The sequence below is a fragment of the Orycteropus afer genome, unplaced genomic scaffold (genome assembly GCF_000298275.1).
Source record: "Orycteropus afer afer isolate SDZICR_OR568_19922 unplaced genomic scaffold, OryAfe1.0 scaffold00018, whole genome shotgun sequence".
Taxonomy (NCBI): Eukaryota; Metazoa; Chordata; class Mammalia; order Tubulidentata; family Orycteropodidae; genus Orycteropus; species Orycteropus afer.
In genome coordinates this window covers 18,759,960-18,783,521 of record NW_006921605.1, presented here as the reverse complement: position 1 = coordinate 18,783,521, position 23,562 = coordinate 18,759,960, and the positions used below count along the sequence as shown (strand labels likewise).

Below are 23,562 nucleotides of genomic sequence, written 5' to 3'. Positions count from 1 at the left end.
CTGGCTTCATTTTTCTACTTGGAACGACGGTGGAGACGCCGAGACACTCGTCCATGTTCCTCCTGTTGACCTGGAGCCTGTGCCCACAGAGCCTTGGTCTCAGCTTGTTGATGGCTGTGAGAGAGATGAGAAGTGTGGGAACTAAGGCGCCCAGTCACAGGCGCCCTCCTCTGCAGACAAGGACAAAGGCACAAAAGGAGCAGGCAGGAATGGTCTCTCTGGTTCTAGACACCAAGACTGCGGGGAGAGGAGCGAACAGACATGGGAGGTGGAGGAAGGGCAGTTCAGGGTGCTAATCCCAGCTTCCTGTCTGGATTTTCCTTGACGGCTGCCCAGGCCCTATCTTAGGATGGTCACAGCTGTCGAAATAGATCTCCCCCTCACCTGTTCTTAGCGGAGAAGACCTCGCTGAGTTCCTGTCAGAAGAGGCATGCTTTGGTAATTTTTCCAATAACGGGACGCTGGCGCTGAACTAGACCCGTTCCTTCCCCTCTGAGAATCAGCGGCTCTCTTTGGCCACCAACCAGGGAGCCAACAGCTGCAGCGGGAGAACCCAGGGGGCGGCCTCGCGTTGCTGACCAGGGAGGGCTCCAGCCTCTTCCGTGAATTTGGCCGGTGTTTCCTGACTTGATCGGCTCCACAAACCATTCTTTGGCCTGTAGGATGTCCCTCTCACTCAGAGAGACAGGGGGGCAGATTCGCAGCCCTCCTCACTCACCTGACCCCGGCCCCCAAGTCTACCCCTCTGCACCTACAAAACTGTCGATTCCGGTTTAACTCGTCGTCCGAGTCAATCTGGCTCTGGGGCCTAGAAACCAAGTGTCTGAGGTGGGGCCCCCGGCCTCCCATCCCGTGCATTCACTCAACAAACGTGCGCCCCAGCCCAGCTCAGTACTGGAGATGAGGAAGGGTGGGATACACAAAGGAGCAAGACACGACGTTCAGAGGGCCCCGGGGGTTGGAGTTGGAACCCTCGCAGACATACAGGCTTCTGGCGGGCTCCTGGGAGACCCCACCACCCTGCAGCAGCAGAGAGGAGGGTGGAGAAAGGCCCTGGGCGGAGCCTGCGCGTGCGCGGTGGAGCGGAGTGCGGCCGCGGGCGTCGCCACGGGAACCCCAAACAGTAGACGCCAGCCATGGCCGCCAGGCAGAGCGGCAGCTGGGACCTCCCCTCGTCGCAGAGTGCAGCCCAGACAGTGAGCGCTGGGCCGAGGAGCAGGGCCGGCGTTCATGGGGTGGGGGTGGGGAGCCCGGAGGAGGAAGTGGCGGGATTGTGGCGCGGAGGGGATCGATCCCGATCCGATAGAAGAGACTTGAGGGGGATGCGTGGAGATCGTGGGCTGGCAAGGTTAGGGGTGCAGTCCGCAGGGGTGGGGCTGGAGCTCGCGACGTACCCCCATCCCTTTCCCTCTTGGCCTGTCTCCCCCGTCCTTTAGCCCTGGGTGACTGTCCTGAAGCCTGTCCCGTGGGTCGTCCCGCCTCCGCCTCCGCCCCCGCCCCCGCGGCCAGGCAGCGTGAAGGAAGGTGAGGCTCTGGGGTAGTCCCTAGCCACCTCCCCTGTCCCCCCAGCACATTCTCTTCCGAGCGCCCGGGACTGGGGGTCTGGGAAGAGCCCTGAGGTCGGGGCGGGGGCGCAGGGGCGGGAGGCCTGCCGGGGACTCGCTGAACCGCTGCCCGCAGACCTGCTGGAGCTGATGTTGCTGCAGAACGCGCAGATGCACCAGGTGCTGCTCAGTCGCCTGGTGGCCGGGGCGCTGGGCCCCGAGCCCGCCGCCACGGACCTGCAGGTGCGTGGGTCAAAGCGTCGGGGGCCACGAGGTCATCTGGGGTCATCCTACCCTCCCAGAGAAAAGGCTTGGGCACCGGGAAGCCAGAGCACAATCTGGCTGGGTCTGTTTGGCATCTAGTGGGTCCCAGGCCCTGTGTCGGCCTGCACGGGGGTGGGGGGTGCGGTGGCAAATCCAGACGACCTTGGCCTTTTTTAAGGTCTCCCTGCATTGCATCCCCCACTGGACCGCAAGCCCTTGGAGGGCAGGCCCACTGTACCCGGGTGCCTGGCACTGCTCATGTCACTTGCTGGGGGCTCATTAGTTACTTGTTGACCAGTTTATGAATACTAGCCAGCACTTAATATGGCTGTGCATAGAGTTTAAAGCATGAGCCCACACTTAGCTGGCGATGAGGAGGACTAGAAGCAGGTGGCATTGGCCCACCCCTCCAAAGCCAGGTAGTTTTGATGCTCTGAGGTGGTTAGGGGTGTGCCCACCATCCAGGGTGAGCCTAATTTTACCAGCACTGGACACCCTGAAGATCTGTGAGCAGGGAAGTAGAGGCAGGAGCAGGCAGGGGCCAGGGAAGTTTATGGAAGGCAGTGCCTCAGGGGAGTGCCTTTTAGCTGGAGGAGGGATAGGATCATGGCCTATTTTGGAGGTGGAGTGGCTGGAGGAGGAGGACTGGAGGAAGAGCTGAGGCTGGCACTACTGCCTGGGAGGGAGGTGAGGGACCAAGGCTGATGGGTCATGAGACACTCAGGCTGGCTAAGAAGAGGAGGCTGGGCGGCCTGGAGGAAGCGGAGTCAGGTTCAAGGAGGGGCTGTGCAGAGTCCAGCAGAAAGAGGTGCTGAGGCCCTGCTGTGGCTGCTTCCCTCCATGCCTTCTCCGTCCTGAATGGAGAACTCTGGACAGGGGTGTTATCCCCCCACCCCTAGGCCCTCAGGGACCTTGGGATGGGCACCCTATTCTGCCACTGACTAGTTGGATGGCCTTAGGACAAGTTGCTCAACCTCTCTGGCCCTCAGTTTCTCCACCTGCAAAATAAGGAATAAATGTCTACACAGTGCCTTCCTTACATGTAGTAAAAGCTTAATAAACAGTGGCCATTACTATGATGTGATCTGGAGCAATGGTTTAGGGGAACAGAGGGGTGGAGGACCGAGAGCCTGGACCTGCATCACCTCCCCACCTCCCCCTTCCCCACCATCCCCAGGTTTACCTAGAGAGTCACCAGGAGGACGCTGAGGAGGAGGAAGACCTGGGAGTCCAGGGCATTGGGCCTCTGGTGTTCCACCACCACTACCTGCCCTGCCCACTGCCCAGCCTGGGCCCTCTGCAGCCCTGGGCAGGCCCTCTCCTAGCCTCGCCCTCAGGTCAGCCCCACCTGCAGCCCACGCCCAGGACTCAGCAGGGTTCTCCTGGCCCCAGGAAGAGGGAGACGTAAGTGAGGCAGAGGGGTCTGGGCGCTGCCAGGGCCCTGCTCTGGGATGGGGCCAAGAGAGCTTATCAGGGGCTAGGGGTGGTTGGAGATGGTCATGGACAAAACCCTAGAGGTCACCCCTGGACCTCTGATGGGGTGTTTCCTCTCCCCTTTTGCAGGAGAGCCGTGCCCCCACCCCCACCCCCAAGTGCCACTGGGACCGTGGGTGTGGATGTGCCTCCAGCTTCAGGTAGGGGCTGGGGGGCAGGCCTAGGGTGGATCATGAGGCCATATATTCTGGGGGAGCCCCTACCTCTCTGTGGGGTTTACTGAGTCAGGAGGGAGAAAAGATGAGGGTGCTGTGCCTCCCCCAGATTACTATGATGCCGAGAGCCTGCCATGAAGCTAGACCCTGGCCCTGGCCCAGCTTCATCAGAGTGGAAACCATCCTGGGCCTCCTGCCCCTCTATTGTGCCCGTGGTCTGTGCTTCATGGCTGGCAGCCCTTCAACGCCTGAACCTATGGGGCCTGTCCTCTGGAATCAGTCCCCTCTGCACCCCACTGCGATCGAGCAGACGGACCTTGGCTCAGGGTGAGAGCCTCCGAGAGTAGCACCCAGGGCCCCACCCTCACCTTCTTCCCTTACCCCACTCTCTGGGCTGACAGAGCTCGGGGTCTCCTGTTGGCCTAATAATGGGGGGTACCACCTCTCTTTGCCACAGCTCTTAGAAGGCTTAGAGTGGTGGGTAGAGCCTATAACAAGTGGCGAGAGGCTTGGCTTCAGAGGGCCCCGGGGCTGAGCCCTCAACCCAGGAAGTTGACTCTGTTGGCAGAACGGAGAGGTCACAGCTATGTCCTACTCCAGCCAGGAGTGCCCGAGGTCCTGGAGGCCAGGTGAGAACAGAGTGACTCTGCCCCACTGGGCCAGGATGACTTTCCCCCCTCCTTCCCTGGGGAAGGAGCCACTCAGAGCTGGATGAGGGGCGGCTCTGGTGCCTGTGCTGGACAGCAGAGGCCTCCCCAGGGCCTGGACTGGCCGAGGTTCCAGAAAGGGCCCTGTGAAGGAGAAGGCAGAACGGAAGCCGAGGGAAAGAAGTCGACGTCTGCCGGCCTTGGATGGTATTCCAGAAGACATTGAGGACACAGGGTTAAGTCCGGGTGTTTGTATTCGGGCTAAAAAAGGAAATGGCCCCATAGTCCTCTGCTGTTTGTCACACAGTTCTTCAGCCAGGGCTGGGCCACCACCCTGAGGAACCACACTGAGATACAGAAGCCACTGTGGCCATGGACCCACTGTGCATGCCTGCTATGCCCTGGGCTGCCTCCGCCAGGCTGCCAGCACTTCATAGGTACCTATCCTCTTCTGGCACCATTGCTGGCCAAAAATAAAGCACAGTAGAACAGACATCACAAACAGGAACAGCAGCACCGACATGACGGTGATGATGATGAACATCTGATTGTCCTGCATGGGCTCTGGGGACGGAGGGGGCAGTGGTCTTAGAAGTCTTCTGGTCCCAGCAGATGTACCTGCCACCCACCCACCCACTCTTCCATGCTGTGTATAGAGATAAGTGGCACATGGTGTCTGCCCCAAAAGTATCATCTAGAAGAGTGGGCTGGGGTCCAGGCCACCAGCCAGACCTCTGTCAGACTGTGAGGACAGATGTCTACCTGCCACCAGCCTTGCGACCAGCATGTGGTTGCTGGGCACCATGGCCTGGAGGGTGGTGTGGTCCAGGCCAAGCCCTTCTTGGGCAGAACTGAATGAATTTCATGCCAAGTCCCCAAAGACAGGGAACACTTTGGCCACCCAGAATCACAGGACAGCAGTTACAGGGAGGTCAGGCCAACCTCATTGTCAAGAGGAGCCAAGGTCAGAAAGAAGAGGATGACTTGGTCAAGGTCTAACTAACAGTTGTCACTGAGTCAACTTCAACTCATGGTGATCACCCTGTGTGTCAGAGTAGAACCGTGCTGCACAGGGTTTTCAGTTGCTGAGTTTGGGAAGTAGCAGGCCTTTCTTCGAAGGTGCCACTGGATCAACGTGAACCATTTGCACCACCCAGCAATTCTTGGTCAAGGTCACCCAGTTCAGTAATGGCCAAGCAACCTGTCTAGTTCTCCTGGCCTCTGGAATAGCTAGGGTCCAAGTTGGGGACTTGGGAGAGAGCTTTGGAGAACAGGGAGAGTAAATGGGAACCCTCTGGGGTTAAATGTGGAGGTCCTACTCCCTGCCTCCCAAACCAGCAGAGGTTGTTCCCCTAATGGGCCAGGAGTGACTGCCCTCTCCAATCCCCTCAGCTCCCACTCACCAAAGACCTGCAGCGCCTGGGGCTCTGAGGTACGGCGTAAGATGCCTCCACCACGAGAGCGCAGGTCCAGCTCCGCCTGGCATGAGAAGTTGTGTTGGCCATCTTCCTTGTGAGCTGTCACATTCAGTGTGGCTATGGCCTCTTGGGGGTCAGGTGTTGCTTTCTCAAAGGTCTGGTTGTATAGCATCTTCCTGCCATGCAGCAGGGTGAGGGTGAGGCTCTTGAGGGGTGCCACGGCGGGCACCTTGCACTCAATAGTGAAGGATTTGCCCGTGACCACCCTGAGGGGCTGCAACGTCAGTGTCACCTGTTTTGGAGGGTCTTCAGGGGAGAAAGGAAGGAGGTCTTGTCAGAGTCGGGTTACAGTCCCAGCACCCACCACCAGGCCAGGGCCATCCCTGCTACCATGGTGATCTTGGATCCCTGGCTGGACTTGGAGGAAGGAAGAGGCCTGGGGCCTGGCCTGCTGTAGAGTATATAGAAAGGGAGGAGGAAGCAGTCTGGGGTGAAGGATGTACTGGTGGTGGCTTTTCTTACATGATAGTTTCAGGAATGGACATGATGGTGTTCAATGTCCCGAAATTCAAAGAGAAAGTCCAGAAATTGTACAGCCATCTGGGAAGACAGGAAAGTTTGGATCTGTCTGTCTCCCCTTCAGGAATGAAACAGAAATTTCAGAAATGAAACAATTGGATAATTATGTCAAGAAGGGCTTGGGAGGAAGAGCTTGCTGAAATTAGTGCATAAACGGTGAGGGTCCTCACTTCAAAGGCAGGCTGGAGTCAGATCAGCCTAAGTTTCCAAGATCAGGTTCATAACCACCATGATTCCTTATCAAACAGGGCACCTGGCAGCACCCTAAGTTCCTTTTTGAACGAGAATATTTTACTCTACCTCCACTCACGCCCACCCAGGATAATATGTTGGATTTAGGGCATCTTTCTCTTCACTTGATCTACTAATGTTGGAAGGGGAAGAACCCTGGTCTGTCTGGAGAGTTTTCAGGGCTCATAGGCTGGTGTATGAGTGACAGTCAGGGCCCAGAAGGGGAAGATAAAAACATCAGGTGAGATCTCAGCCTGCACTGGGGTGAAGGGACCACTGGAGGGTTGGCTCAGCTCTCCTGATGACACTTCTGCTGCTGGGATTGGGACATTGGCTGCTCTGGTGATGGAGCTGGTACTGAACTGGGAGGAGACTATGAACACCGTTGGGGAATGACGTTTGGATTTGTGTACATCTTGGTTACATTGTCCTCCTTTGAGCCAGACTCAAACACTGGTAGCTTGCTTCTGAGACGCCAGCAGGTTCAGGAAGGCCCACAGTGTGAGCAGCCTCTGAGCCACCTGGCCTGTGTCCTACTCTTCACCATCTTGCGGGCTCAGGGAGGCCAGAACCATGAGGAGAGTGAGTGCCCAGAAGTGACAGACAGCACCTTTGCCTACATTCAATAGACAAGATTCTGCCCTGGGACAGAGGAGGACCCCAGGGCACAGCCACTCACGGTACACGCTGACATTGACCTCCTTGAACTGCTGCTTCCCGGAGCAAGTGAAGTAGCAATAGATGACTGTGTCCTGGGAGATGTTGGAGATCAAGAAATGCTTCCACTGAGTGTGGTTGCCCAGCAGAGTTTTGACCGGGTTGGTCTCCAGACCACCTGCTTCTGGCCAGGCACAGTTTGTGCTACAGTTGACCTCCAAGGACCCTCTGGACTCGACCACCAGCTGCTCTGGCCACATGTGTACCTCAAATGCCTCCTCACCAGACCCTGGAAGACCAGAAACACTGGTCAGTGTCCACCCTGCACAGGTGTCCCTGATGCCCTGCTCTATGCAGCTGCCTATAGCTGGCAGTCTGGATCAAGGGTCAGGGGCCCTAGAAGAAAGCCCAGGGATGGCCCCCCTTGTTTAGGCCTTAGCACCCCACATCTCGACTGAGGAGGCTGCCTCCCACCACACAGTGGTAGTTTCCTTCGTAGGCTCCAAGCCCCACTGGAAAGGGGGTTTCATTTTCACTTTGCTCAGAGCCAGCAAGGCAATGCCCTCTGCTGCCCCCCACTGTCCCCTAGGCCACTTCTGAAGACCAGATAGGGGTCTGTTCTTACCTCTCCCTGAACCCCAATGTCCCTACTCTTCCTGAGGCTCCACCCAGCCCTTCATTCAGCCTTGACCTCCCACATCCATATGTGGTGAAGCTATGGGCCTGTCCAGTTTGGTGTCCAAAAGACTAGGACCTCACACATGCTGCCCAGGGCTATAGGGGCTTGGAACCAGGCTGGACAAGCATCCTGGACCTTGGTGTCACAGCCTCTGTGTCCAAAGCCTCTTCGTTCAAAGCCAGGACCTCTTGCCCCAACTTGAGGCCACGGGAGCAGGGCAGCCCCACCGAGGTCCTTTCACCCCAAACTCTGGGCTGGCATGTACCACATCAGGAGCTCCAGACACCCACTCACCTGGGCAGCAGAGCAGGGCGAGAAGGGCCATGGGCAGGTCCCAGCAACTGAAAGAGGACATCTTGGGAAGCATCCACAGGCTCACAGCGAACAGCCGAGGGCTGCCTGTGGGGAGATGGAGGGTGTAGGTCAGGGAGTGGCCTCCTGGAGCCGCAGCCTGAGATCTCCAGGGTTCTGTGAAGTGGTGACTGCATTTCCTCTCATTATCTGAGCAGGCTTGGGAAGCCACGTGCACCGGCTGGCACCCAGTGCTCCAGGCAGAGGAAGCCGAGAAGCAGCTGATAAGCTGGGGCATAAATAAGTTCCCGAGTAGAGGGCGGGGCGAGTGATGGGGCCCACGTGTGGTCAAACATGTTCGTGATGTATGTGCCCACAGGATGCAGGGGCACTGTGTGTGCCTTTGTGTGTGTCGTTGGGAGAAGAATGTCGTCAAGCCTCAGGACACATTGTTGGCATCACCTCAATTGGAATATCCAGTATCTGGGGTCAAGACTTGCAATCGCCATAGCTAAGGGGGCAGAGGCAGGAAACCTGGCCAAGCCTTGAGGTTCTCCAACTAAATGTCCAGCACAAGTTGACATAAGCACCCAACTCAGTTTTCATCCTAACTTGCACCTCACTCAGCTGATTATTCAATACTTGAGGCCTAGGGCCTCTGGAAATGCAGCCCATAGTAGCCCCCAGGTGGCAATGCAGGTCACTGGGCAGAAGCCACCAACGGAAAAACCAAACCTGTTGCCATCAAGTCAATTCCGACTCATAGTGACCCTACAGCACAGAGTAGGACTTCCCCCTAGGGTTTCCAAGGCTGCAACTCTTTACAGAAGCAGCTGGCCTCATCTTTCTCCAACGGAGTGGCTGGTCAGTTTGAACAGCTGATCTTTCAGTTAGTAGTCAAGTGGTTAACCACTTGTTAGTTAAGGTTGTGTGTCAGCTTGGCTGGGCCATGATTCTCAGTGGTTTAGCAGTTATGATGTAGTCGTTCCCCATAATGAGATCTGATAATAATGTAATCATCTCCATGATGAGATCTGAGGTGAGCAGCCAATCGGTTGAGCTTCCTCGGGGGTATGACCTGCTTCCGATATACATTGGTATCCGGCAAAGATCTCTGGGTTCTTGGTTGAGATCCTGCCTCTGGCTCATCGCCATCGTGATGTTCATCAGTGGCCTGACATATTGCCTGCTGGTCTTGGGATTGTTGCCTTTGCCATCCATAAGCCAATAACCTGACATGTTACCTGCCGATCTTGGATTCGTCAGCCTCCAAAGCCAGCAGCTTGTTGTGGTCCCTGCCGATCTGGGGTTCATCAGCCCTGGCAGCTGTGTGAGTCAGGAGACGCCTCCAGCTGGACGTCTGACCCATGGACTACAACTACATGAGCCATTTCCTTGAGAAAAACTTCCCTCTCTCTCTCCCCCTCCCTCTCTCTGTAAGCGCCAAAGGTTTTGCTTCTCTAGAGAACCCAGCCTAAGACAATCACTGTGCCACCAGGGCTGCTTTTTTTTTGGGCAAAAGAAAGGATTATTTAATCAGTGATGCTGGATCCATTGGCTAACCATATGGGAATGAATGGACCTCACACCAAATGCAGAAATCAATTCCATCTAGATTAAGGATTTATATGTGAAATTAAAAAAAAAAAAAAAAAAGAAAATATGAGAGAGTGTTGTATCAGTGTAGTGGGGAAGAATTTCTTAAGTAAGACCCCCAAATCACCATACCAAAAACCAAACTCACTGCTGTTGAGTTGGTTCCGACTCATAGCCACCCTTCCTTGGGTTTCCAAAGCGGCATCTCTATGGAAATAGATTGCCCAATCTTCCTTCCGAAGAGTGGCTGGTGGGTTTGAACTGCCACCCTTCTGGTTAGCAGTCAAATGCCTTAGGCACTACGCCACCAGAGCTCCTACAAATCATATATGAAATAAATAAATGGTAACTTTGACTCCAATGAATAATATGTCAAAGAAAAGAAAACATGCCTAAACAAATGAAAAGATGCTTAATAAAAGGAAAATTAAAATTAAAATCACAATGGGATACCATTTTATAACTATTAGATTGGCAAAGTTAGGAATTCTGACAAGACAGTTGTTAAGAGAGGCTGTGGGTCAACGGGAGCTCTTATAACTGCTGGTGAGAGTATATTTGGTTCTCTGGATGACCATTGGGCACTATCTTGTAAAGGTGAATATTCTTAAACCCTGTAGCCCACAATTCCTCTTAGATACACGCCTTAACAAAACTACACTAAGAACCAGGAGACAGGTCCTGTTTTCACCTCTTAGTGTGTATGCAACCTTGGAGTCCTTGGATGGTGCCAAAGGTAATGTGCTCAGCTGTTAACTGAAAGTTTGGAAGTTCAAGTCTACCCAGAGGTACTTTGGAAAAAAGGCCTGGCGATCTACTTCTGAAAAATTAGCCATTGAAAACTGTGGCGCACACACACGAGGTCACCACGGGTCAGAGTCAACTCAAGGGCCACCTAGTTTTTTACCTGTGTGATCTTGGGCAAAAGGAGCGCTGGTGGTGTAGTGGTTAAGGCATTCAGCTGCTAACCAAAAGGTCAGTGGTTCGAACACACCAGCCACTCCATGGGAGAAGGATAAGATAATCTGCTTCCATAAAGATTTGCAGCCTTGGAAACCCAATGGGGGTTGCTATGAGCTGGAATTGACTCAATGGCAGTGAATTTGGTTTGGTTTGGTTTAACCTTGGGCAAGTCACTGAGCTTCTCAGCATCTCAGTTTTCTTTCCTGTAAAATGGGATTAATAATAGTACCTTCCTCATAGGGACCAATAAGTATCATCATGGTAAATGGAGAAAAGATTGAAGTTGTCAAAGATTTCATATTACTTGGACCCACAATCAACACAAATGGAAGCAGCAGTCAAGAAATGAGATGATGTATTGCACTGGGCAAATATGATGCAAAAGACCTCTTTAAAGTGCTGAAGAGCAAAGATGTCACTTTGAAGACTAAGGTGCAGCTAACCCAAGCCATGGTATTTTCAGTCACCTCATATGCATGTGAAAGCTGGACAATGAATAAGGAAGACCGAATAAGAGTTGATGCTTTTGAGTTGTGGTGTTGGCGAAGAATGCTGAAAGTACCATGGACGGCTAAAAGAATTAACAAATCTGTCTTGAAAGAAGTGCAGCCAGAATGCTCCTTGGAAGCGAGAATGGCCAGACTTTATCTCACCTACTTTGGTCATGTCGTCAGAAGGGACCATTCCCTGGAGAAGGATGTCATGCTTGGTAGAGTGGAGGGTCAGCAAAAAAGGGGAAGACCCTCAACAAGATGGACTGACACAGCAGCTGCAATGGTGGGCTCTGGTGTAGCAAGGATTGTGAGGATGGTGGTGTTTTGTTCTGTTGTACATAGGGTCGCCGTGAGTCAACTCGACGGCACCTAACAACAACAACAACAACATAGAGCTGTTGTGTGGGTTAAATGAAATATTTTAAAGCACCTGGAATGACTAGCACACAGTACATGCTATATAACTATTTCATAAAACAATTAGTAGGCACACGTATGTGATGTTGTTGTTAGGTGCCATCCACTCAATTTTCAAGGCATAACAACCCCACGTGATGGAGAACTGCCCTGTGAGGTTTTCTAGGCTGTAATTCTTACCAATGGGGGCAGGTCCACCCTGTCATATAGGGTTGCTGTGAGTCAAAATCGACTTTATGGAAGCAGATTGGCAGATCTTTCTTCCTCAGAGACCCTGCATGTGTTTGAACCACCAACCTTTCAGTTAGCAGCTGAACACTTAACAGCTGTGCTACCAGAACTCCTCACCTATGTGATAAAGTACTGAAAACAAAGAATGAAGGAGACGATCAACCCCAAATTCAGGACGGTGATTATGTCTGGATGGGAGGTGAGTAGCACACAGAGAGACGCAAAACTTAGTGAAGCTCCATCCTTGTGTTGGGTGGTGGGTTCAGGGGCGTTCCTTGTATTATTCCTTATATTACTGTGCTGTATAATGTACATGCTAACCAGAAGGCTGGCAGTTCAAACCCACCAGCCACTCCTTGGAAGGAAGGTTGGACAATGAATCTACTTGCATAGCGATACTGCCTTGCAAACCCAAGGAGGGGTCGCTATGAGTCGGGGCCAACTCGATGGCATGTAACAATAACAACAACATAATGTACATGTATGTTTCGTAAGATTTTTCGTATGATTCATGTGCCCTCGGTGGTGCAAATGGTTAGCACTCAACTATTAACCTAAACATCAGTGGCTTGAACCTACCCATGGTGAGCTGCTTCTGTGAAGATTATTGTTGTTGTTGTTGTTGTTATGTGCCATCGAGTCGGACCCAACTCATAGTGACCCCTCCTTGGGTTTCCGAGGCAGTATCACTACAGAAGTAGATTGCCCCATCTTCCTTCCGAGGAGTGGCTGGTAGGTTTGAACCGCCAGCCTTCTGGTTAGCAGTCAAGTGCCTTAGCCACTATGCTACCAGAGCTCCCCTTTGTGAAGATTACAGCCAAGAAATCCCCACAGAGCAGTTCTGCTCTGTGACACACGGTGTTGACACAAGTCAGATGTCAACTGGATGGCCACGGGTCCCATATTTTAGAAATTTTAGAAAGGGAATAAAGAGGGAAAAGAGAAATCATCATGTTCATTAATATGTCCTCTCTGTATTTCTCAGGACTAAGGATTATCTGAACTGTGAAATCTTTTCATTCTTCCATGACACCCTGCCTATTGTCCCTCTAGTTAAACAAGGCCATTGAGCATGACTCTCACTGTTAGGTTTTCTGGTAAACTAGCACAGGAGACCATTTGCTATTTATCTTATATTTGTAACAGGATTTTACCACCTAAGTGTAATTTTCATATGTTAATTCCTCAATCTTGAAATGAAGGCACTACAGGCAAATATTTTTGTTAGAAATGTGTTACCTTGAGCAACATTTTAGTATGGAAAGTTCCATGATCCACAGAAATTTTGACACGTGTTAAAACCAAAACCAAACCAAACTCATTGCCCTCGAGTAGAATCAGACTCACAGCAACCCCTTCTTGGGTTTCCGAGGTGGTATCACTATGGAAGTAGATTGCCCAACCTTCCTTCCTTCCCAGGAGTGGCTAGAGGTAAAGAAATAAAATATGATTACTGTTAGGTGTCGTTGATTAAAAAAAAAAAAAAAAAAAAGAGGGAAAACAGGTTCTTACATGTCTAGAAAAAACAATGTGAGCATGGGGCAGGGGAAATCCCCAGTACCGAGGCAGGTAGGATTTAACCCAGTGAAATAAATCATGGATGCACGCGGCTGCAAGATGCACCCTGGGTCCGAAGGGCCCTTCCGCTACCCCCAAGCGTGGGCTCAGAGGGACCAGATCACCCTGTACGGGCCAGTGGACAGGAAGGCATCCCCGCCTTTCCAAACTGGTCACCCAAATGGCACAGCGGGAGAGGAAATAGGGGGAGGAGCGGGCAAAAAAGCAGGAAACAAACACCAAGGCAGGGCTCTGACGCTCAAGACAGGCGGAGCCCTAGGTCAGCGCAAGATGCTCCAGTCAAGAAAGGAACGCGGGGGAAACTGATGCTCACGGAGGGGGAGGGACTAGAACTCAGCCTTTGGCGCTTGCGCCAACTGCTGCCAAGCTTGGCGGAAGGGAAAGTGAGAAGCATGCACTTACCCTGTGGGCAGAGGCCCAGTGAGTGTGATGAAGAGAGCGTCGCTCCCCGGGTCGGTCCGGCGCTCACTGGTCTGTGGAGATGAGGTCAAGGGCGCTGAGTGCTCGGGCTGCGTCACCTGGCCTGTTGTTTAAGGCTTCCTGGGAGGGCGGTGGGTTTGGTTTTGGTTTCCTCTCCTTGTATAGAAGTCATGTGCTTCCTGTGCCCGGCTAACGCCCCAAATGACCTTTTTTTTTTTAATTATTCCCCCTTTTTTTCGTGCAGTCATTACCATTATTCATTTCTAAACCGTTTTGTTTATCACTCCAAATAGGAACTCTGTATCCACGAAACAATAACTCCCCGCCCCGCTTCTTTTCCAGCCTCTGGTAACCGCTCCTCTACTTCCTGTCTCTGCCTTTGTCCTCTGGAGATAGTTCATGTTTGAAAAACCGGTGACAGTTGCCTTCAAGTTGATTCTGCCTCCTGGAGTAGAACTGCTCCAGAGGCCTTGCCATGGCTGGGTTTTGGGAAGCAGATAACCACGTCTTTCTTTAGAGTTGCCTCAGGGGTGGACGCTAAGCTCCGACCTTTTGGGTGATAGCGGAAAGAATTACTGTTTGCCACACCCAGAGACTTATTTCATTGTTTTGGTTACCTAGTGCTACTCTGACAAGAATATACCACAAATGGGATGGCTTAAACAAACAGGAGTTTATTCTTACAATTTGGAGGCTTTAAGTCCAAGTTCAAAGTGCCAGACTCTAGGGGCTGGGTGAAAGTCCCTCAACCTTGGGGTCCAGCTCTGCCTCCTGCTCCCAGCCCACTGGAGCTAGAGGCGTTTCTTCACTCAGACAGCTGCTGGCTGCTGAGGCTGAGAAGCCCCAAGGTTGACAAGTAAAAAGGCATAGTCCTGATGTTACCAAACCACACGGCAGGCCATTAACTTAAGTCCATTGTAAGTCCCAAGGTCGGCAGAGCATAGCAGACTGCTGAGCAACGACACAGCTACATGCAGGGTCCAAGCATGCCATAGTCTAGAGACCATGCCCAAGGCTTTTCCTTATATACAGGAAGCAGCCCACATCCCAAAGGCAGCTACTCAGCTGCTTATGGTAGAGCCCATCATGGAGTTGATTGCCAGTCTCATCGTGGGGAATAACGACCACCAGCTGCCCAGCCACTCAACCAGGCCCAGCCAAATTGACACACAAACATAGCTACCACATTCATGTAAGTGGGATCGTTAAACATTTGTCGTTTTACATCTGGTTTATTTCATTCAGTGTAACGCTTTCATGGTTGATATTGTAGCGTGTGTCTGTACTTCCATTCTATCCCTGAATACAATCCCATTGCCTGAATGGACCCCATTGTGTTTGTCCATTCACCTGTGGATGGACTCGACTCCCTCTTCCGCACTGATGGTGCCTTTGATAACACAGTTCCAGGATCAGCCACCCTTGAGTTAGGAGCCCTGGGGGCACCGTGGTAAGTGCTCAGCTGCTAACAGAAAGGCTGGTAGTTCAAACTCACCGGTGGCTCGGCGGGAGAAAGCTATGGCACTGGGCTTCCGAAACCGGAAACCCTTTGGGCAGTTCTAGTCTGCCCTATAGGGTTGCGATGACTTGGAATCAACTCGATAGCAGAGAGTTTAATGGGAGGTAGGCTAGTTCACACAAAGCTGAGCCTCGTCTTTGACCTATTTGTGACTAAGACCCATAGCCCTTCGCCACATGCCGCAGCAGGGTGACTTTGTACGAAGAAGGGGAAAGGATGAAGGGTGAGTGCAGGGGAGGCAGCTGGCGGCCAGCGAGCCTCACTCCCAAGCAGAGGCTCTCGCGCTGCAGGCCTTCCTCACGGCTTGCACCATTCAAACTCCTGGCCTAGCAACGTTACGCATCACGTCAGAGACCACAGAGAGCCAAAGCCAGGGATGCTGAGGGTCTGCTGGGCCATGGAGCGATTCCTCGTGGTGCTTTGTGCCTCACTTTCTTCACAGAAGGTCCTTTGGGAACCTTCCTGTACATACCCTAGCAAAACAAAGCCAGAGCAGAATGTTGGCAGGGCATGAGCCCAAGGCCTTGAAGGGTCCCTGTGACTGTCGCACAGCATCTGTTTCCATGGCATCTGCCATAGACCCAAATTAAGGTGGCTGTCCAGCCGCGTCCCACTCTGACACACATGGAGGTACTAAGAGTCAGAACTGATTTGACAGCAGTGGGTTGGCTTTTATGGCCCAAACAGTGCACACATGGTCACGCACATGGTTTTGAGGCTCCCCGGGCAACCCCTGTGTGCAACCAGGGATGAGAACCTGTGCACAGGGTGGAACAGGCAGGGCAGGGAGAACCCAGCAGCCCCATTGCAACAAAGGCACAGAGTGTGGTCGGACTTGGGGTGTTTGGGATCTGCCAGGTCAGCCGTGCTCAGAGGGCCCAGAGGACCCGCTCTGTGCAGCAAAGTCACCTGAAAACACTCGACAGTCAGAGAGCTGAGAAGGGGAGAGGTTACGGGGTCCCTTCTTCAGGCTTCTTTTGGATTGGAAACCACTGTGATGCCTAAGACTTTTGCTACTCCGACGGCGGGGAAGAGCCTCTGCACAGCTGTCAGCAATTGACAGTGTCCCTCTGCTCTAAAAAAACCACATCAAACTCACTGCCGTCGAGTTGATCCGACTCATAGTGACCCTACCTTGGGTTTCTGAGGCTGTATCTCTGCAGAAGTAGATTGCCCAGTCTTCCTTCCAAGGAGTGGCTGGTGGGTTAGAGCCACCAGCCTTCTGTTTAGCAGTCCTAGAACAGTCAAATTGTAACCCTGTGAGCCTGGTTTAAGGAGCCCTGGTAGCACAGTGGTTAAGTGCTTGGCTGCTGACCAAAAGCATGGCAGTTCCAACCACTAGCCACTCAGTGGCAGAAAGATGAGGCAGTCTGCGTCCGTAAAGATTACAGCCTTGCAAACCCTACAGGGTAGTTCTACTGTGTCCTATAGGTCACAATGAGTCAGAACTGACTCCATGGCAGTGGTCTTATGGGTGCCCAGTTTGAAAGCTACACAGACAGTTCTTACATGTACCCAGAGTGGAGACCCACTTCTGTACTCCCTTGGCAGAGTTGGGGCCGGTCCTCTCCTCCCACAATGCTCTGTTTCTGGTGCATTCCTCTGTGAGCTGCTAAGATCATGCTCGATACCTGTTTACTGAGCTCTGTTAGCCAGGGGCTTGGTTCTATAAAACACGTGCTTTACAGCAGGGGCACTCAAACTTTGGCATGTGTTCACATCATTGGAGAATTTGCTAAAATGCAGGTTGCTGGGCTCCCCTCTTAGAGGTTTTTTTTTTTTTTTTTTTTTTGGCAGTCCCTGGGTGGTACCAACAGTTTCCACTCGACTACAACCTAGAGGCTGGGAGTTTGAACCCATCTGGCAGCAGCATGGGAGAAAGGCCTGGTGATCAGCTTCTGTTAACACTGGAGCCAGAACCGTAGGGAGCAGTTCTACTGTGTTACCCGTGGGGTCACCATGCGTCAAAACTGACTTGACGGCACTGGGTTTGGTTTGGTCTTGGGTAAAGCCCAAGAATTTATGTTTTTACATTATGCTCCAGGATTAGCCACCCCTAGAATTACGTGTTTAACAAGCTCCCAGGTGCTGCTGATGCTGTGGTCTGAGGACCACGGTATTTTAGCAGGATGAGAACGTTTTCTCAATATAATATGTTCTAGTTAATCCCAACTGCCAGCGGAAGCCAGAGACTTAGAGCAGAAGTGCTGCCCAGGCCGTAGGAGGCTGGCACTTCTTAGAGGGTGGAAGCCAAATGGCCTACAGACTGAACGACAGAGCAGGATTCGCAGGGCCTGTGTTCAAGTCCCTGCCCAACCCCTTGCTGGCTGCATGGCCTTGGGCAAGTTGCTAACTTCTCTGAGCTTCAGTTTGCTTTACTGCAAAACGGGGTACTAATAATTATGTTGTTGTTGTTATGTGCTGTCGAGTCGGACCCAACTCATAGCAACCCTTCCTTGGGTTTCTGAGGCAGAATCACTATGGAAGTAGATTGCCCCATCTTCCATCCAAAGAGTGGCTGGTGGGTTTGAACTGCCAGCCTTCTGATTAGCAGTCAAGTGCCTTAGGCACTATGCTACCAGAGCTCCTACCAATAATTATAGCAGCAACACAGAAATGAAATGTGGGCTACCAATAATTATAGCAGACCACATTTCACTTCTGTGGTGCTTACCACGTGTGCCAAACGCTGTTCTGAGCTCTTGGCATGTATCACCGTGCTTCATCCTCACAGCCGTCTTATGAGTTGATCCTGTTATCCCCATTTTACAGATGGAGAAACTGAGGCACAGGTTGACTAATTGGTGAGGTAACACAGTCAGGCAGTTGGGATCTCACGTCCAAGCTCTTACACTAGGAGTCCCTCTTGCCCACCTCGCAGCTCCCCACTCCAGAGGCCCCTGGGAGGAATAAATGCACTAACCTGTAAAACATTTACCCAGAGCCTTGCATGCGATAAGCACTCCACCACGTTTGGTGGGGGTTGCTGTTGTTGTGGCCTGGACGGGCACAGTGCCGTGACTGGGAGTTGTGCTCAAGGACACCCTAGTCAATGTACTGGTTCATGCAGATTCACAGAAAGCAGAGCAGACCCCAAGATTGTCCCCACTACACAGATAAGGGTCCTGAGGTGCAGGGGTCCTCCGTAGGAATGTAAAAGGGTTTGTCGATATGCATTACTTAGAAGACTATGGCTAATGAAGGAAATGAGTTGACAAAAGTAGGTTCCTTGGCCTTCTTTAGTCTGGACCTCAGCCTCATCTCAGGGGTTTGGAGCCGCCCTGAGAAGCGGGAGAAGGTGCAGCAGCCTCTTCGAGCCAAGTGAACATTGGGGCCCAGGAGCAACAGAGCCTGCACACTGCTGCCGCCTAGTGGCTGTGGTGTGCAAGCGCCCCGCCACTCAGCCTAATGAAACAAAACCAGCTGTGGTGGAGTCAGTGGAGGGGATTCTGACTTATCACGGCACTATGGGAGCTCTGGTAGCATAGTGCCTAAGGCACCTGACTGCTAACCAGAAGGCTGGGGGTTCAAACCCACTAGCCACTCCTCAGAAGGAAGATGGGACAATCTACTTCTGTAGAGATACTGCCTCAGAAACCCAAGGAGGGGTCATTATGAGTTGGGTCCGACTCGACAGCACATAACAATAACAACATAGGACAGAGTAGAAGTTTCCCATAGGGTTGCCAAGGAAGCTTTCTTTCTTTCTTTTATTTGGTTGTGATTTGGGTGAAAATTTACAGAGCAAATTCAGTTTCCATACAGAAGTTCACACACACGTTGTCTCATGACATTGACCACAGTTTACCACAATGCAACAGCTCCCCTCCCACTTCCTCCCCATAGTTACCCCCTCCCAGTGTCCATCCCTCCATGCACTCCTGTCCCCCGAGCTGTCTCCCTGTGCATAAACAGCCCTTCTCTCTCCCATGATTGTTCTCTCCAAGGCATGTATCTACCTCAGGTAAATGTTCAACTCATATGCCTGTCTTTTGTTTGGCTGGAAGCCACAGATGTGGGTTCAATTCCAGACCTGAAGGGCAGCTAGGGGCCGTAGTCTCAGGGGTTCCACCAGGCTCTATCAGAGCAAACCTGGTCCCCCTCCCTCTCTTTTTTCCCCCAAATGATTTTTTGTTTTGTTCCACATTGTTCTTCCTCTCTATCTAGGATCTCCTACAGAGATCCCCCTCCGAGTGGTTGACAGTGGTAGCCAGGCACCATCAAGTTCTTCTGGTCTCATAGTTGTATAGGTTGCAGATTGCATGGTGTACCAGTCACTAGGACTAATTGTTTCCACGAATCTTTGATTTTTTTCATTCTTCTTTGCTCTAGACGAGAGAGACCTATTGTTGCATCTATATGGATGCTTGCAAGCTTTTAAGATTCTAGTCGCTACTCGCCAAAGTAGGAGGTGGAACAATGTTTTATGCAGTATGTTATGCCAATTGAGCTTGATGTCCCCTGTGACTGTGGTCCCCAGTCCACCGGTTCAACTACTCAGTCCCTCTGGGTAGCTGGCTGTGACCAAGAAGTGACTACAACCTTGTCCCTTGTTAGCTCTACTATACACCTGGGAATTCTTACAGATCATACAAATACACTTATAGGACCATTGTCTGCCAACCCTACACATGGTCTTGGATACCCTCCCCACTTCATAGACTTACCTAATAGTTCAGCCTGTCCACCCATCTATCCACCCGTATACCCATGTTTGCCTTCACTGACAACACAACACTGTATGTGCAAAATGGTTCATCTTTGTTGTCTGCACCTCTCATGTACCTCTCTATGTCTTCCTCTTCCTCATCGCCACCATGTTGATCACTCACATTTGGTACATTGCTCTTCTCTTCACCCAAATCAATACTTATCTCCACCTATCTTAACAGTGTTCCCTCCCCTCCCCTCCCACCCCTGGTAACCAACAAAGAAAATTTCCTTCCTTAGATAAACCTTTCCTCCAAGGAAGCTTTCTTTATGGAAGCAGACTACCACATCTGTCTCCTGAGGCGCGAATGGTGAGTTTGAACTGCCGACCTTTTAGTTAGCAGCCGAGCACTTTAACCGCTATGCCATCAGAGTTCCTAATAAAAGACATGATGATGATTTTAGCTGCAGCCTGGCAGCGATTATCCCTTTACAATCACAAGTAGGTTTGCAATGAGCTAGCCTAAGAATGTTTTGGAAGAGGGTGATCTATGCAGATGCCCCAAATGTACTTATAAATATCCAACAGCCAAAGAGATGAAGGAGGGGGAGGCTGAGAGGGTGTGTTAGCCTCAGTTCTCTAGAGAAGCAAAACCAGTAAAGTTTATATACATACATATAGAGAAATGGATCTTAGGAAAATGGCTCACACACTTACAGAAGCTGGCAAGTCCCACGTTCCTGGATCAAACGTCAAGCTGGAGGGTTTTCCCGACTCACGCAGCTGCAGGGGCTGACGAGCTCATCTCCAGGCCGAATGGTGCATTGTTCGCTCACGGACAGTTGTAGGCAGCACAACAGGGGCCTGATCCACAGACAAGTGTCTCTTTTCCCAGGATGTCCATAAATATATTGGAAGCAGCCCACACCCCTAGGGAAACTCCCTTTCAACCAATTGGCTGCTCAAAACATATATACATCCGAGCTCATCATGGGAATAACCCACATCACAACTGCTTAAACCACTCAGAATTGTGGTCCAGCCAAGTTGATGCCCAACTCCAGCTATCACAGAGGGTCTCCCTATAACAGGAGGGTGCCTTCTTTCTGGAAACATGGACATCAAGGTACCACCAGCTGCCCTTTTCTTTCTCATACTTTTACTACAAAAACCCACTGCCATTGAGTCGATTCTAATTCATAGCAACACTAGAGGACAGAGGAGAACTGTCCTATAGGGTTCCCAGGGCTATAATCTTTATGAAAACACACTGCTTTGGCCTCAAACCACTGACTTTCCAGTTAGCACCCAAGTGCTTAACCACTGTGCCTCCAGGGTTCATCTTTCACTTAGAAGCCCAGCACAAACCATTTGTGCTACTCAAGTGGTGGTGTTAGGAGAGCAAAACGTAGCCCAGTCCTGTGTCACTGCACAATCATAGGTATGTCTAAGCCTATTGTTTCAGCCACCGTGTCCGCCCAGGGACCTTGCTTAAAATGTGTATTTGTTATTTTAAGTCAGAAGTCCTAATTCAAGATGTTGGCAGGTCTTAAGGATTGAATTATGTCCCCAAAAAATATGTAAGGTAATTTCTAACCTCTATGCCTTTGGATGTTGTTATGTGCCCTCGAGTCGGACCCAACTCATAGCGAGCCCTCCTTGGGTTTCCGAGGCAGTATCACTACGGAAGTAGATTGCCCCATCTTCCTTCCGAGGAGTGGCTGGTGGGTTTGAACCCCCAGGCTTCTGGTTAGCAGTCAAGTGCCTTAGGCACTAAGCTACCAGAGACTCGATGGCACATAACAACAACAACATGCCTTTGGAAGGGGCCCTCATCACATAGTGGATAAGGCATTTGGCTGCTAACCAGAAGGTCAGTGGTGCAAACCCACCAGCCACTCCACAGAAGGAAGATGAGGTGATCTACTCCTGTAAAGATTTATAGCCTTGGAAACCCAATGGGGGTTGCTATGAGTTGGAATCAACTTGATGGCAGTGTTTGGTTTAGTTTTTTTTTTTTTTCCAGAAGGGATTGTTTTGTTATGTTGATGTGGCAGGATTAGAGGAGGGTGTATCTTGAGTCAATCTCTTTTGAGATATAAGAGAGATTAAACAAGCAGGCAGAGCAGAGATGGGGGAAGAGAGATGCCAAGTCACGTGAAAATCACCCAGGAGCAGAAGCTCAGAAGAGACAGGGACCCTCCTCTCGCTGATAGAGAAAGTCTTCCCCTAGAGACAGTGCCTGAACCAGGACTTCTGGCCTCCTAAACTGTTAGATAATTTCTGTTTGTTAAAGCCACCCCCCTGTGGTATTTCGGTTATAACAACACTAGACAACGAAGACAGCAGGACAACATTCCTTCTAGAGGGTCCAGGGAAGAATCTGTGTCTTTGTCTTTCCCAGCTTCCAGAGACTGCCTAATGAGCCCTGGTGACTCTGGTAGAATAGTGCCTAAGGCACTCGACTGCTAAGCAGAAGGTTGGCGGTTCAAACCCACTAGCCACTTCTCAGAAGGAAGGAAGATGGGGCAATCTACTTCCGTAGTGATACCGCCTCGGAAACCCAAGGAGGGGTCGCTATGAATTGGGTCTGACTCAATGGGAAATAACAACAACAATGACACAACAGTTAAGAGCTTGGCTGCTAACCAAAAGGTTGGCAGTTTGAACCCATCCAGGGGCTCTAAGAGAAAACCTGGAGATCTGCTTCTGTAACACTGCAGTCAGGAAACCCTACTGAGCAGTTCTCTGTGACGTGGGGTTGCTGTGAGTTGGAAATTGCCGCAATGGCACCTAACAGCAGCAGCAAGAGAAGCCGCCTGCATCCCGTGGCGTGCGGCTCCTTCCTCTGTCTTTGGAACACGTCACTCCAACCCTGCTTCCATCACGGTGTCACCTTCTCTGCTTCGGACGCTCGCTGCCTCCTTTTACAGGGCCTTTGAATTACGTTGGGCCCTGGATACTCCAGGCTAACTTTTCCACCTCAAGATCTTTAATCACATTTGTGAAATCTCTCAGCTCACAGGTTTCAGGGATCAGGATGGGGTGTTTTCCTGCCTGCCACCATCTTTTAGGTTTTCTGTCCTCTTCCCACCTCTACCCTTCTGTGTGCTGGATTCTGGGAGAAATCTCACACCTGAACTTACAGACCCTCATTTCCTCTCCAGCTGTGTCCACCAGCCCTCAGTTGATCTGATTTCCACATTTCTGTTTTTCAGTTCCAAGATATCTACTCGGCTCTTTTTTGTTTCATACACATGTCACCTTCCCTTCTCTAAGGATATTTTAATTATGCTTCTTGTGAAGTCCGTTTCCTCAGATGTACGCCCTTCTATGACGTCTCCTCAGAGGTGGCTCTTCTCAAGTGCAGGGAGGTGGATGGCACTCCTCGTTACAGTTGGGAGTTCCAGGTGGGGGTGGCCATTCCCATCTCCTGCCTCTGCCCATCAGGCCCATCTGGCTGAGGACCCACCTGGTGAGGAGCCCACCTGGGTGAGAAAGTCACCTGGGAAAAGAAAGCACCTGAGTAAGGAAGCCACCTGGGTAAGAAAAGCACCAGGGTGAGGTACAGGAACTGCCCTTGGGGCTCACAGCCTGCACCTCTCCAGTGGGAATGGGCGGAGCTGGGACGTGCTCCCCGGCAGGAGTTGGTGGCTGCTGAAGTGTAGGTGCTCGTGGGGTCTCACTGGCCTCCAAGCTTCCACACACCCTGCATTTATTTAGAAACACCAAAA

The 23,562-nt window shown here is 51.6% G+C and overlaps 2 protein-coding genes across 2 annotated transcripts; one reads left to right on the top strand and one right to left on the bottom strand.

The window, feature by feature from the left end:
- The first annotated feature begins 1,136 nt into the window (after positions 1-1,136).
- On the top strand, positions 1,137-3,595 carry PRR29 (proline rich 29). The gene is made up of 6 exons (XM_042783566.1): positions 1,137-1,196; positions 1,437-1,524; positions 1,681-1,787; positions 2,986-3,212; positions 3,372-3,442; positions 3,567-3,595. Exons 1-6 carry the CDS (start codon positions 1,137-1,139, stop codon positions 3,593-3,595), a joined length of 582 nt encoding a protein of 193 aa, XP_042639500.1.
- A 903-nt stretch (positions 3,596-4,498) lies between these two features.
- On the bottom strand, positions 4,499-8,026 carry ICAM2 (intercellular adhesion molecule 2). Its single transcript, XM_007959720.1, has 4 exons — positions 7,963-8,026; positions 7,012-7,278; positions 5,508-5,828; positions 4,499-4,668 (listed from the first exon to the last, which is right to left on the bottom strand). The coding sequence occupies exons 1-4, from the start codon at positions 8,021-8,023 to the stop codon at positions 4,499-4,501; spliced, it is 819 nt and encodes a 272-aa protein (XP_007957911.1). The 5' UTR covers positions 8,024-8,026.
- Between the last annotated feature and the right edge of the window lie 15,536 nt (positions 8,027-23,562).